The 14,603-nt window shown below is 39.9% G+C and overlaps 1 protein-coding gene across 1 annotated transcript; it reads left to right on the top strand.

Moving 5' to 3' along the window:
* Nucleotides 1–1,836: 1,836 nt before the first annotated feature.
* On the top strand, nucleotides 1,837–14,360 carry rexo1 (REX1, RNA exonuclease 1 homolog). The gene is made up of 16 exons (XM_010768173.1): nucleotides 1,837–2,158; nucleotides 3,105–4,951; nucleotides 5,062–5,157; nucleotides 6,154–6,355; nucleotides 6,481–6,626; nucleotides 6,777–6,914; nucleotides 7,117–7,243; nucleotides 7,483–7,608; nucleotides 8,341–8,481; nucleotides 8,963–9,076; nucleotides 9,236–9,309; nucleotides 9,838–9,948; nucleotides 10,221–10,336; nucleotides 10,490–10,628; nucleotides 11,765–11,885; nucleotides 13,233–14,360. Exons 1-16 carry the CDS (start codon nucleotides 1,969–1,971, stop codon nucleotides 13,319–13,321), a joined length of 3,777 nt encoding a protein of 1,258 aa, XP_010766475.1. The 5' UTR covers nucleotides 1,837–1,968; the 3' UTR covers nucleotides 13,322–14,360.
* Nucleotides 14,361–14,603: the final 243 nt, after the last annotated feature.

Genomic DNA, 14,603 nt, shown 5'->3' with positions numbered 1-14,603 from the left:
TTATTTTGTTCAAAATTTTAGTTGCTTTTACGTGACTTTCTAAATCTGCGTGTATTTTAAACATTTAAAACTTTCTAAATTGTCTAAAGACATGCCTTTACTTCATGCCGATTAAACTTTAACTCTGCTTTAACATCCAACTCAAAAAAGCACAAGTAAAATGTTACCAGTATAAAAAACAGAGGTCATAACATTATACCAAAGGACCTATCACAAGTTAATACAAATATAGTTATGAGTGCAACAACTTTTTTAATGTCTTGTTTAACAGTACGATTTGGCAAACCCTTCAGCACTGTTAACTATCTTAATAACTGATGCCCTGGAACAAAACATCTAAAGGACTATGTGAAGCTGACTTTCTAAGCAAAGGGAGAGGGACCATTGTTACGTCACTGATTCCTTGCCCAGCACACCTGAGCGTCATCATCAGGACTGGACTCTGATTGGCTCACATGCTCTGTCTGTAGTGCACAAAGAGCCTGAGCATGGGTCAGTTTAAAGTTTGAGAGTCGATTTGGAGGTAGGTATCAGGTAGCATTTTAAGAAGCATTTCTAGAAACGTTTTCTTAACTACCTCTCTTTGGTCAAATGAAAAAACGCATATATATATATATATACATACATATACATGTGGTTAAACATTTCAAGTTAAAGCTTTAAAAAGTACTAATGTGATAACTTGTGAGTTTTAACATTTGCACTGGCAAATGTTATGACAGATTCAAATGTATGAAAACATTTAAGGAATTTCATTAATTCCTTTTTTGGGGTTTTGATATTCTCAGCAATGTGGGGTAATTATCCCAAACTGTTTTTCTTTTATATAAAGATCTCTTTTAACAGCAGACATTTGAACTTGAATAGTAGGAAAATATCCGTTAAAATGATTGACGTATTACTTTAAAGACTTTAATCATGATTGTTGGGTTGGGATCATATTTGTCGTTGCTGCTTTGTCTATTTTCAGTATTGCTTAACAGTGTTGATTTTTACTTCTTCCCGTTTCTCTGCAGGGCGACTGCACGGTCTTGAGAAAATGCCTATGTTCCTCTTCTTTATCTAGTCTTTTTCTGTACATTTTAAACATCAACTCAAGTTTCAGAACAACTCTCCAAAGTACAGCAGTTGAAGATTAGCCGGCTGGCTAACACTGGCACATTTATTACAGAAATATAAAATGTGTGTTTGTAAGTAGGCAAATTAATACAATTTAAACATCAAGATGGCTCATTGAAATTAACTGTGCGAACCAGTAAGCACTATATCACCGACCGCCCATCAGCTATCATGATTACTGAATACACCTGTGGTTTTCTTGCTAGTCAGCATCTGTCAGAAAATGCCAAGATGTATCTTTGTTCCTCTTTCCAGGCCATTTCAACTGGACATTTCAAGACCAAGTAGCCTACTTACTGAATTCCTGTGAAATAAAATGTTGAAAGACTTGTCTCATTTATTTTGCAAATCTGGTTGAGCTAGTTTCACAATGAGGAGCGCACACACACACACACACACAGGTGTTTCTACTTGTGCAAATAAACACTAAACTAGTGTTTAGGAAGAGGTAATGAAAATGACTAACGTTGAAAGGAGATAGTCAACTCTTGAGAAATACTGCTATACGAGATAGTCAACTCTTGAGAAATACTGCTATACGAACTAGTCAACTCTTGAGAAATACTGCTATACGAACTAAAGACCTGCCATCTCATGTTAAGCACAAATGTTTGGGCTCGATAGTATACATTTGTGGTTGGCTCACTAATTTGTGATCCAACTGTGACGTCAAACACCGCGACACTTGTAAATTCACGCGAGATTTAATCTCACCGAGCAATCCAACATGGCGTCGTAGGGACGTTGTTATTGTTCTGTCTCTTCTTCCACCTCTCTCAGTACGACAGAAACTGAGCAGATACACGGCCGAGCGTGTTCATGCGGGCATGAGAGCAACGTCTTGCGATAATGCTTAGATCCACCGGCTTCTTCCGGGGGCTTGACTGCCCATTTTACGCAGAATACAGCGAGGAAAAAGGCATCAAAAATGGGTGTAACAGACCGTACTGTCACTTCAGACACAGCTCGCAGCGACGGGCGTCCTACGGAGCTCCGGCAGATGTTAAAAAGCAAAGAGACCTCCACTCCGCACAGAAAGGTGCTGAGTATTGTTTTACTAAATCCAGAATTTACTTCAACCTCTTCTTTCGCGGAGCCGGCAGCGATGAGGACTTGACCACAGTGTTGGAAAATATGCCGGAACTGATAACAGTGTAAAAGTGTATTTCTGTGCCAATAACCACAAATCATTGCACCTTTACTAATATACCCCCCCACTGGTTTCTGTAAACTGATGTGAAGTGCAAGATGAAGTGTAGTGAGGCCACTCAAGGAAGTGTCAAAGGGACTAATGACCTGATGCAGAGTTAAGAAAAAAAAAAATACCAGTGGTTGTATTAGGTAAATTTCCTCAACATTACAGACTTCACTTTTAGGTACTTTGAGTTTTAAATAATTAATTCATTTATTTACTTTACACTTGTACTCCAGTACATTTTCTGTTCGACCTAGGTTCTTTTTCTGATGAGTTTGTCTTAAGATTGTTATCCTCCTCTGCGAAACTGAAGGATCAAGTGCAGTTTAATGGGCTATAAAATTATCTTAATCCAAATAAACAATTTAAAGTGAAACTGTATCTGCTTTGTTTGGTCCCAAAAACTATACTCCTCTTTATAAAATGTATAGACTAGCTGAGCATGTTATAGTTGTAGGTTAATTGACATTTATGCTTTTTTTAACATTAAGTGTCTATGCTTGATTATCATCTCATATGAGCACAATTGTGTTATATATTGAACTCTCTCTGGCTCATACCATCTTCATACGATGCTCTTTAGATGTGGTGGAAAGTAGGGAAGCATTGTTACATACATTTTTAACTCTTGGTTCATACACCTGGACTTGTGTCTGCCGATAAATAAGGTACAAATTAGACAAGACCAGAACCGCGCATCCCTTGTTAGAACTCATGAAAGCTAATGAGTAGGGCCTTTTAAATGTATTTTTGGTCAATGTTATTAATCCTGTGTGTTGCATCTTTGCAGAACAAGGTTATGATCCCTTCAACCCAGAAGTGGTGAGGCCCCAGGAGCGGAAGAATGGAGAGCCGGCTCCTTCAGGAGACCTCGATGGTGCGCTGGACCTCGTCAACAAGGCCATCGAGGAGGTCCGCAGCGAGGTGGAGAGGGAGAAGAGGAAGCTCTCTCGCATTGGGGATGAACCGTACCAACCAAGCAAGAGTAAAAAGTTGTCTTCGTCTGATGTTGTTAAGAGAAAAAAACCGCCATCACATATGCCTTATGACCCTGGGAGTTATCAGATGACATCAGGGGGGTATAATCCCACCCCTGGCTGCAGCAAGTATACTTTGGATTTAGACAACCAGGGGAAAAATAGCAACTCTATGGAATATGTTCCTGCTTTGGTGAGAAAGCCTTCATCTCGGACAAACACATACCAACTCCCTTCTCCTCCCCATAGTCCAAAGTACTCAACCAGCACATCGTCCCCCAAGTGTAAATACACTCTGGACAATTTAAAACCAACTACAGATATGGAGTATGACCCAATGTCCAACTATTCGTCAGGAATTGCAACGAAAAGCAAAAGGCCAGAGAAAACACAAGCTGTTAAGATGGGGCAAAGAAAGACACACAAACTATCAGAAATGTCAGACAAGGAGTATGTTGTAGCCGTCAAAAAGCCCCGGCCGAGTATAGACTCTAACAAATACATTATATCTGACTCTGATGAGGAGAGCTCCGGCACAGAGTATCGACCCACGTCGCTTAGCAATCTCCAGCAGAGAAAAGGCAACAGTCGGTCACTTTGGATCACTGCTGGGAAGGAGAGAAAAGAGAGAACTGAAAGTATGCTAAATGCATTGACACAGAGGAACAAAGAGGACTCCGACTCAGATGTCCAGGAATTTATTATACAAACGGACTGTTTCAAGAAAAAGAAGGTGGCTAGTCAAACTAGTCACGAGAAAATTGGCAAATCTGAGAAAGTGCAAAAACTCGTAAAGGAAGCTAACAAAAAGATTGGTAGTAAGAGTAGCAGTAGCAGCAGTAAAGACAAAGGGTCAATAAAGAACTCAAACCAGGACTCTGCAAAGAAGGAGAACAAGAGTCAGGAAAAAAGAGACGATAGGAAAAACATAATTAAGGTTAAAACACCTAATAAAGTTCAGAAGGAAGGAAAAGAGGAAATGAGAAGCGATGGTAAGATAGAAGCTGTGGAAAAAGTCAAAACTGATTCCTGCAAAAGGGATAAAGACACAGAAAATGGTGCAAGCGAAAGCAAAAAACCCAAGATATCAGAGAAGGAAAAGGAATACAACAAGTATAAGGACCGCCAACAGAAAAATTGTAAACTTGATAGCAGTAAAAGAGAAAATGATACAAAGAAAATGAATAAAAGCAGTTCTATTGGTGGGAGCAGTGGTAGTCACAGTAAAGGGACTTCAGCAATAAATAAAGATAGGCGGAAGCAGAACAGCAGCTCATCAAATGGGAAAAAACCCAAAGAGAAACAGCCGACTCTTAGCCACGCCGATCTGTTTGGAGATGAGAGTCCAGATGAGGTTGAAGCAATTGTAGTGGACGACGATGATGACGATTATGAAGACGATGAGGAGGAAGTGCTTGTGAGGAAATCTGCTTTAAAAAGGGGACGCCTGAACAAGAGAAAAGCGTCAGAGATGACGCCTTCTTCCTCTGAAGATGAAGGGGACCAGGGTGTGGAGAACGAGGTGGACGATGTTGAAATCGACTTCTCTAGTTTCCAGGAGGATCTGGACTTTGACTCAGATCCCATGGAGGAGTGTTTACGGATCTTTAATGAATCCAAGGATGTGAAGACGGAAGACAAGGGAAGGCAGGCTAAACAGGTATTTCTTTCCATTCACTTGCACCTTTTGTCTTTTTCATTTACCACAAACAGTTTTTTATTTTCAATCATCTTTATATTTTGCTAATGCTATGTTGTGGCCTCTCTCAGCCCTCCAGGGATTCAGACGAGGAAGGGGACACAGAGAGCACTTTAACCACTCTTATTCCCGGTCAAAAGAAGAGAGTCTCCCATTTTGGTGCCAAAGTAAGTGTATGCTTGTCTCATTGATTTCTGCCTGACTACTCTGTCCCACAATACTGCACAAGGCCATCGGCTGGCGTGAACGCTTGTGCTCTAGCAAATAGTTTGAGGCTTTATTCATAAGGTAAATATTTGGTTAATTATTGTTATTATTAATAACCTACAGAAACATTGTTTGCAACAGTCCACCTCCTCTTTCCCCGTCTCACTTTCTTTCTTGAACTCTCTTACATGCGATGGAGGGTCTGTCCTTGTCACCAAAATAAATGTTCAATTATGAAATAACATTTGGTTAGCACTAGTGAGCACACAATATGTTTACCAGTGTTGTATAACTTATCACAGGGTAAAGCAGTTTAACAATTGTTTGTGTGACTTTATCACAGAGGGAATGTACAAATGTACTAATTTGGTCAATGAAATAGGTATAAGGAAATGGAGATTCCTTAAGCGGTTTTGGTCAAGAAGAAGTTTGGTTATTAACACTTGAAGAATAACTCTATCACACTAATCAAAAGTGATTTCCATTCACATCTTCACTACCATACTCAGATATTCCATGAATAGGAGGTAGCATATATTGTACCATTGCATTACAGCACACCACAGTATGGCTTTTAACAGGCAAACTTCAATTTCAAAACCAAAGAATAACCTGACTTTTCAGAATCATAAAGTCAGTTTTTATTTTTTCCATACTTTCTTACTGACATTTCCCACTGAAATCTCAGTGTTGGGCCAATACATTCTACATTAGTATAACACATACACTAATTTAGTATCATACACAATTACTAACAATGAAAGGTACAAATGAATAACAGCAATACAGTTTGGCTGGAGTTAGAGTGCACGTCATGCTATGTCCTGTTGGTGTTATATAAGTATTCTTTCAGAGCCAATTCCAGAGAAGAACATTATCGCCCTGTTAAGACATGACACGTTGTCTCTTAGCCAAAGCAGTCACTCTTTATAAAAGGTGTTCCTGTTTTTCATCAGGCTGACGCACCTGTTGCTCGACCAAACAAGAGACTCTCAGCCCAGGCGGTCTGCTACCAGCGTATGCAGATGGCGCAGCAGCAAGCCGCTCAGCTCTCTGCTTCAGTGAAAGCTTCCCGACAAAGCTCCATTCCCAGCGTCTCTGGAGAGAAGAAGAGAATAGCCCACCGTACCTTCCCACCGACAACTTCCTCCAAAACAAGTACCTCCACTATTCTACTGTATATTGTTGTTGGATTTAGTTCTAGCATGTGTTCTCTTGATCCTTTCTCAGTAGATATGTTATCACTGTTTCAAATAGAAAGTTGCATGTGTTTGTCTCACCAGGTCCTGCAGATGTTAGACCAGCTGCCAGTCGAGTGTTATCCCCCAGCCAGACCCATCAAGTGAAGCCCCAAACCACCGCGGGCATCTTAACCAAGACCACGTCCACCATCATGCAGAAGAGGGTGGCACACACCCCCACCATGAAGGTATCCAAAGGCTGCGAAATGAAATGCTGCGGGTTGTTTTTCTGGATATTTGTTTTGTGTCATGGCTGCTTCTTTAGGGAGATTTCTTTGCTTGATCTGTAAGATGTGTTTTACTCATCATATGTTGTCTTTCTGTTTTGATTTTTTCAGAGTAGTTCTATGAAGCGCCCCATCATCCCCATTGAGTTTGGGGCCAAAGTTCCAAACAACGTCCGGCAGCGCTACCTCAACACTTTCATAGACGAATGTGTCAAATTTTGCCGATCAAAGGATGCTGCTTTCCAAATGGTATGCATATCACCTTCCACTATTTACAGCCAGAGTATGATGTTTTCTGTTCTGTCATCAAACCTAACACATCTTTTAAACTATAGGTAGGTTTGAAGAGATCCTAAAAAAGATGGCTCTTTATTGGCTTTAATCACACACTTTCTTGAATGAAAAGGAGATTCAATAAAGGTTTCATTTAATCAAGTTTGGACTGTTTCAGGCGCTTGACGAGGAGAAGCTGGTGTATGATCGCAGCAACAGTAAGAGCATCTACCTCAACATAGCTGTCAACACTCTGAAGAAGCTACGCGGCAAGAGCAGCTCCGGTCCATCACCGGCGGTCACCAGTAAGCCACCTCACTCCCTGTCCAGTATAACATTCAGTATTTGTCCTGAGTCAACGTTTACACAATGCTTTTTGTAAGTTAGGGATTAGATCAAATGGGCCAAATGCAGTATATTGTGATAATTACATACATAATGAGCTGGAAATGGTTTTGAGAAGTTGAACAGATAATATTGGTTTATGTGGTGGTCAGACAATATATCAGTGGTAACTTTATGTCTTCTGTGTGTCTTTCTGAAGAGGTCCCGGGGTCAGTTAACTCCAGGAGGGTTCTGTCCCACGAGGAACTTCTAGGAGGCCGTCTTGCTGCGAAAACTAGCTTCACCATCAACAGGATGGGTAAACAGCAGGAAGAGAAACTCATTGGTGAGTCAGATTTGTTTTCCTGGTGACAAGCAGAAACATGTTTCCAATCCAATCCATTTTATTTCTAAAGCACATTTAAAAACAACAGAGTTGAACAAAGTGCTGTACATCAACAACTGTATAAAAACATAGCATAAATACATGAAAAACAGACGGGACATGAAACAAATGTAAAACACGAGACAATGAAAGCAGATCAAAAGCCACAGACTGAAAAACTCTCCTACATGACGTAAAAACAATACAAAACACTAGTAAGATAAAAACCCAAATTTAAAAGCACAAGTGTCACCTGGCCTGTAAATGCCAGGGAAAAGAAGTGGGTTTTTAAACAAGATTTAAAAACAGGCAACAATGTTTCCATTGTGTTGTTCTCAGGCCTCTTTCTCCAGAATAGTTTTGAACATATTTCTTGAACATGTTTCTTCATGTCATTCAGTTGTTTTCAAACTTGTGATCCCATCCCTGACAACAACAAAAATGCAGATCCTGATCAAAAAGATTGAGAAAGAGAAAAGGAAGAAAATAATGAGAAGAAACTGAAAGACTCTTGTTGTTTTTGAAGTGTTGAAAGAGTTCAGAGTAACAGGGAAACTTTTCCAATAACCATGTGAGAACCTCCACGGTACTGTTTACAGAAAACTGTCTGTTCCATGACCGTACAATGTAGCTTTAAAAATATATATTCTTACAAAGGTAACATTAATTGAACTCGTTGCTGTCTCACTGTAGGAGTCACACTGTACAGGAAGCTGCAGGCGTACTTGATGAGCGAGGAGCAGCTCCAGGAGAACGGGTACCCGAGGACAAGCCCAGAGGCTTCCGGAAAAGCCATCATCTGCAACCTCCCAGAGAAGAAGGCTGTTACAGACCGTGAGTGACCCCACAGCTCTCTCACCTATAAAGAGACGCACCTGTCAAAATCCAGCCAGTTCTCCCCTGACACGTCATGCAGTCGTTGTAAACGTTCTACAGTGTGACAAGGGAAGACAAAGTGATTTTAAATGCTTGAAAGTACAACATTAGCCGTGGAGGAACATCTTTAAACTGGGTTCAGACAACTTGAACGCCATGTCATTTGTGCAGTTTTCTATAATGTCAGTTATTTAAAAGACAATGGTTTAGTATTATGATGCAGTTTAAATATACAACATGTTAGAAATATGCTTCAAATGTGCTATCAATTATAGTTTCTTTTTTTACAAATGAAAGAAAATTATAAACAGCAAAAACAAACTGTCTTGTAAAACCTCAATTGGTGCATTCTCTACTAATGATCCATACTAAATGACATCACAACATGTGATCTAGCAAAGATTTACTCTCTAATTTTAACCCTGTAATGTGTTTCCAGCCTTCAACAAGATATGCTGTCGATGCGGAGCCGAGTATAAGATCAATGTCAATGGCAACTGTGTACGGAAAGAGGAGTGTTGCTTTCACTGGGGGCGACTGCGCAGACACAAAGGTACATTTGTATGCATTTATTTTGTGTAAATCTTGTATAAAGATCAATATTATGGAAGTCAAATGTGGTCTTTTTTGTCTTTCTTATCTAACTCACCACCTCTTTTCATCTACTGTTATGTACCTCTGTCTGACTCATTCTTTCCCTCTCCTCCTTCAGTCTCTGGAGGCTGGGAGACGAACTACAGCTGCTGCGCTGCAGGTGTCGGTGCTCCAGGTTGCCAAGTTTGCAAGGTATCATTCCTTAAAGTCAACAGCAATTATTTTACTTTCTTTGCATGTTAAGAATTCAGTTGGGCTGTCGTGGCTTTAGATGGCTAATGTAGACATACAATGGGGCATTTTGTAAGGTAAACCGCTCTGAAACATATAATTGAACAAAGTTACGTGACTTTTTTTGTACCTTTTACCAATTTTAAGGAAGAGTACCAAAGCTCTACCAGTTTAGTGAAGCCATGTTTTTTTTAAACTGTCACAGATGTTTATCTCTTGTTTCTCTATAAGAAAAAGATTGTATGTATCCCTCAGGCTTATCGAAAATATGAAAAAAAAAAGGGTTCTTTCCCCTTCAAGGCTTTATGTTTTTATCTTTGCTTTCAATTATAGTGTATAGTATAGTCTTTTTACTGAAGACAAATGGACACATTGCTAAGCAACCAAGCTCTGCCAGGATGCCTACAATAACCTTATTCTTGATTTTGAGTACGTTTCAGCAGATTTGAAAACATTTCCCCAGACTTAAGACATTTCATATTCCTACAGCAACACGTTCAGGACGGGCGTAAAGAGTCATTTGACGGCTACGTGACAACGTTTAGTAAATCTCTGCCACCAGACGGAAATGGAGGAGTGTTCGCTTTGGACTGTGAGATGGTGAGTCAGACAGAGTGTGATTTACCTACTGAGCAACTGTTACCTAAATGCACCACCGGCTCAAATTGCATCTTAATTGAGTATTTCATTTTAGAATTGATTGATTTATTGCCAGTTTAATACCAATAAGACCTGTAGAGACAGACAGTGCATCATCTTTTTTCCCAGCAGTATTACATAAAAAAAAAAAAATCTCCCTTTTTGCCACAACTTTTAATATAGTTTGTATTATTCAAAACCACGTGAACTTTTCTTTTCATCCTCCAAAACAGTGTTACACAAGGCACGGCCTGGATCTGACGAGGGTGACCGTCATCGACTCTGAGATGAAAGTCATTTACGACACATTCGTCAGACCTGAAGCCAAAGTGGTCGACTACAACACACGGTGAGTTTGTCTCCTACAACTTGTCAACTGCACACTGCATGGGTCGCATCGGCTATTGAATTTGACTGGTAAAGAGTTCTTGTGATTGTCAGTTGTAAATAAAGTGTCTTTGAAACAGTTGCAGTGTTAATGATATATGTTTGTCTTTCACAGATTTTCAGGTGTGACGGAGGAGGACTTGGAGAACGCCACCATCACTCTGAGAGATGTCCAGGCCGTGCTGCTTAGCATGTTCAGTGCAGAGTCCATCCTCATCGGACACAGTCTGGAGAGCGACCTGCTCGCTCTGAAGGTGCACGCCTCTTCATTAAGCTGCCTTTTAAAAAAATGATTAATGCAATCATAGCTTTTCCTAAAATGTTGTTTCTGTCCCTCTCTGCTGTTCATGTTTTAGCGACGTAGAAAGAAGTGACCACCATCCGTTGGATTCCATCACACCCTAATTTCCACTTAACAATTGAATAACTGTCTGTTATTTAGTAAAGCATGATTGATACATTACCACTTATGAGGCATATATTCATTTTGTAAACATTTAAAAAGCAGGTTTTCTAGTCTTATAACTTTTATTGTTAGTCTCAATAACTGTCCCCAGAGTGAATGATTATCTTAAACAAAAAACGTCAACAAGGATTACAAACTTTCCTAACTTAAGAGTTGAAAGTATGGCAGGAATTTATTTGAGCAAATAAAAAGAGGAAAAAATGTGGGCATGTAAACAAGTAAAGATTCTTTCAATATTTGATCATTAACTTAAAGGTGGGGTAGGTAAGTTTGAGAAACCGGCTCGAGATACACTTTTCGTTATATTCCATGGAATGCTCTTAACATCCCGATAGCAATGAATATCTTTAGTGCTTTGACAAAAAATCCATTCAAAAAAGTCATCTGTGGAAGCCGTAGTACTGTAAAAAGCACGACCAATCATTTTAGCCGGCCCGGCTAAAGTAACCGGATGGCCTACCTGCCTGTCAGCCTTCCATCTGTACACAAACTTATCTCGTGCCCTCATTGGTCATGTGCGCGTTCGTGTGTGTTGGAGGAGGGGCTCTGTAAGGAAGTGGCAGAATATTTTCAAATTCTAGCAAACTCGAGCTGGTTTCTCCAAAATTACCTACCCCACCTTTAACTAAAAAATAACAGAAGTCAGGTATAGATCCTACTCTCCTCTGAAATGGCAAAAGTTGAAATTCAAGGTTTTACTTCATAATTTATGAAATCAGCCATAATATTAGCGGCAGAGCAGTGCAGAACAGGGATATTCAAGTACCATCGGGAGGTAGATCTAAAACATTCTTGCTTTAAAGGGAGACTCGGTATCCTTATTTTGTTTCCAGGCTGAGATCATGATTTTCTACTGTTGAGCCTGGGCTGAAATAAAAGGAAAACTCTTGCTCTAACGTCTCTTTCTGTCTCTCTTGCTTGCAGCTGATCCACAGTACAGTAGTAGACACGGCCATTGTGTTCCCTCACCGCCTCGGTGCACCCTACAAACGAGCCCTGAGGAACCTCATGGCCGACCACCTCAAACGCATCATCCAGGACAACGGTGGGAAAAAAACACAGAAGTTTCTTATTACCATGTTTTAGAATGCATTCACTTTTATGTTGAGATATTTTTTTGTCCACTGCAAACACCTTATACCTGTTATTTTATTAAATTAATATGCCTAACAGCATAGGTGTCATTTGCGCTGGGGACATGTCCCCACCACTTTTTGAAAAAGCAATTTTTGTCCCCTCCACTTTTTAAAAGTATAACACCCAAAGAAATGTAATAAAGAAGAACACTGGTTTATTGTGAAGATATGCAATTTGGACATGTTAGTTGACACTGCACTTTAAAAAAGAGTAAACAAAACAAATAATTCTTCCTAACTCTACTGACTGTAAAATGACCCAAAGACTTGCGGCAATGCTGTTTGGCCTGTTAGCCCCCTGCTGGTTTGCAAACATCGTTTTCACAACATTTGCCTCTCTGTGGAGACAGGCGTGTTCAAGACTTAAAAAAAAGACGGAGATCATTGGCTTATTTGTACAGCCCAATGTGTAATGTGTATCATCGGCAGCTACCAAGATAAAAATATATTAAGATTTCACAGAAAAATTCCCGAAACACCTTTGGACTCAACAAAACATTTTTAACAAACCTTAGTAAATGAAATTCAAATAGAGTTTTCTCAATTGAGTTGCCGGGGGTCAAATAATGTAAGACCCCTGGCTGTATTTAATTACTTTTTCTTATTTATGCAGTGCAGCCCACTAAACTGTAGGTGCACTGCATCCTTTTCGCCAGCAGATGTCACACACGGGTTGACAGTGTTAGGTTAAAACCCATTTTTGGTCCTGTTTGCTGAAACACCTCAAAGCCTTGGAAATGTCTTGTTTCTCTGTCACTATGTTCCTGCTTCAGCTTTAAGATATTTTTTGGACTAATTAACACAGTTTCAGAGTCAAAGATTCCTAGAGGAGCAATTGTGTTGCCATTTCTACCCCTCTATATGCCAGGGAAATCAGTGTTAGGTCTCTCCGGATGAACTCTTGACTTTTCCTCTGCATACATTTCTGATTAGCCACTTTTCATCTTCAAATTAGGTAATTAAATGTTGATTGAGCCAATGGCCCCTTGACCAAAGCCCTTAAATTAGCAGTATGACTAACTGGTGTCTGTGGCAACATTTCCAGGAAAAATCACAAGCACCAAAAATCCCAAATCATACCTGCGGTTACCACAGGGGCCGCCAAACGTCATATGGCTCAATTGGTAGAGCTGGCGGGCCATCAGGACCCAGGTTTTAATCCGGCCCGGGACCATTTGCCGCATTGCAGTTCTCTACAATAAAGGCACTGTTTGATCAAATCAATCTTTAAAAAAAAATGTTTGATGTGTTTCCAGTTAACGGCCATGACTCCAGTGAAGATGCGTCCGCCTGCTTGGAGCTGATGCTGTGGAGGATCAAGGAGGATGCCAAGGTCAAAAGATGACCTTTGACCCCTCTGCTCCACGTTCCTCAGTTCCACTTCCTTCCCTCATGTCGGTGTCGGGGAAGCGGAGAGTCCAGGAGGCCTGCACCTGCTCTCAGAGAGGTCAGAGTGTCGGGGGGGTCTTTCAGCACAGTTTAAAGTTTGTTGTTGCTGCTTATCGTACTGAATAAGAGAACTGCCAGTCCCTTTTCAAAGCAATAGGAGCCCAAATTAACAGCGTTTATTTGCTTATTTGTATTTCTTTTTCTAAATAATGCTAATTGAAATGTATTTCTGTTTTATTTTGAGCCGTGTCTCTTTTAGGGCCTCAAACAATTAGTTAATAAAACGTTTTCCTTAGAAGAACACCTGAAAATGCCAGGGCATTGTCCGCCGAACAAAAATGGTTAATATAATATTATGCCAGGCTATCTTCAGCCTAAATTGCACTATAGAAATGCTCTTTTTGTATAGGGCCCAAGTCTAGGAGTACCTCATTTGTGTTATAAAAACATTCACTTAATGAATGACATGTTACCCGTTCTTAGTTACACTTAAGTGCGTTCATGTCTGAGTCTGTCCAACATTGCTATGTAAATGCACTTGTTACTCACAACTTTTTCTCGTCACTGACGCTCTGTTTATCAAGCTCATTCTGTTGGATGGCTCTGAATCCTATAATACTTGATAATATAAACTCTCAGCAGAAGTGTAAAATCTCTGCTTACTACCTATGTGGTATAGTTGGCGAATTACATCAATACTATATTCTCAATCATGTGCACTGCATGAAACAAAGCCACGGGAATCATTGTGACAGCAGGTATAAACTGTTATTCCTCCATAAACACATTAGATCCAGTGTTGTTGAATTAGACGTGGGTTATTAACTGCAGACACTTTTTTTTCATTTAGCGAGTACCAGCTAACCTCTGCTGTTTTTATGTTGAAAATGACTGAAGAAAATACTCGAGTGCTGTAAATACGCTACGTTTCCTTTTGTATTTGTTCATTTTTTGGTTGTTTATCTTTTTCTATTAAAAGATATTAGTTCAAAGAAGATGTTGCCCTGTCTTTGCATCAACAGCTAGTAGATGTTCTCCAGTACTGCACACGTTTGTAATTTATTACAAATATTTCCATTTTTTGTCACGCTATATTTCTTCTCCACTACACTTCCAAATAAAATGACTTTTTTTAGCACCATTTATCTGACAGTTAAAGGTACTGGTTATCTGACGCAGTAAGATTTTACGTACAAAACCTGATCAGTTTATCAGTTGCAGATTAAAAAACCCATGGC

This window comes from Notothenia coriiceps, unplaced genomic scaffold, assembly GCF_000735185.1.
Source record: "Notothenia coriiceps isolate Sejong01 unplaced genomic scaffold, NC01 NC01_scaffold00005345, whole genome shotgun sequence".
Taxonomy (NCBI): Eukaryota; Metazoa; Chordata; class Actinopteri; order Perciformes; family Nototheniidae; genus Notothenia; species Notothenia coriiceps.
Note: the sequence above shows the minus strand (reverse complement) of the source record. Positions and strands in the feature narration are given on the sequence as shown.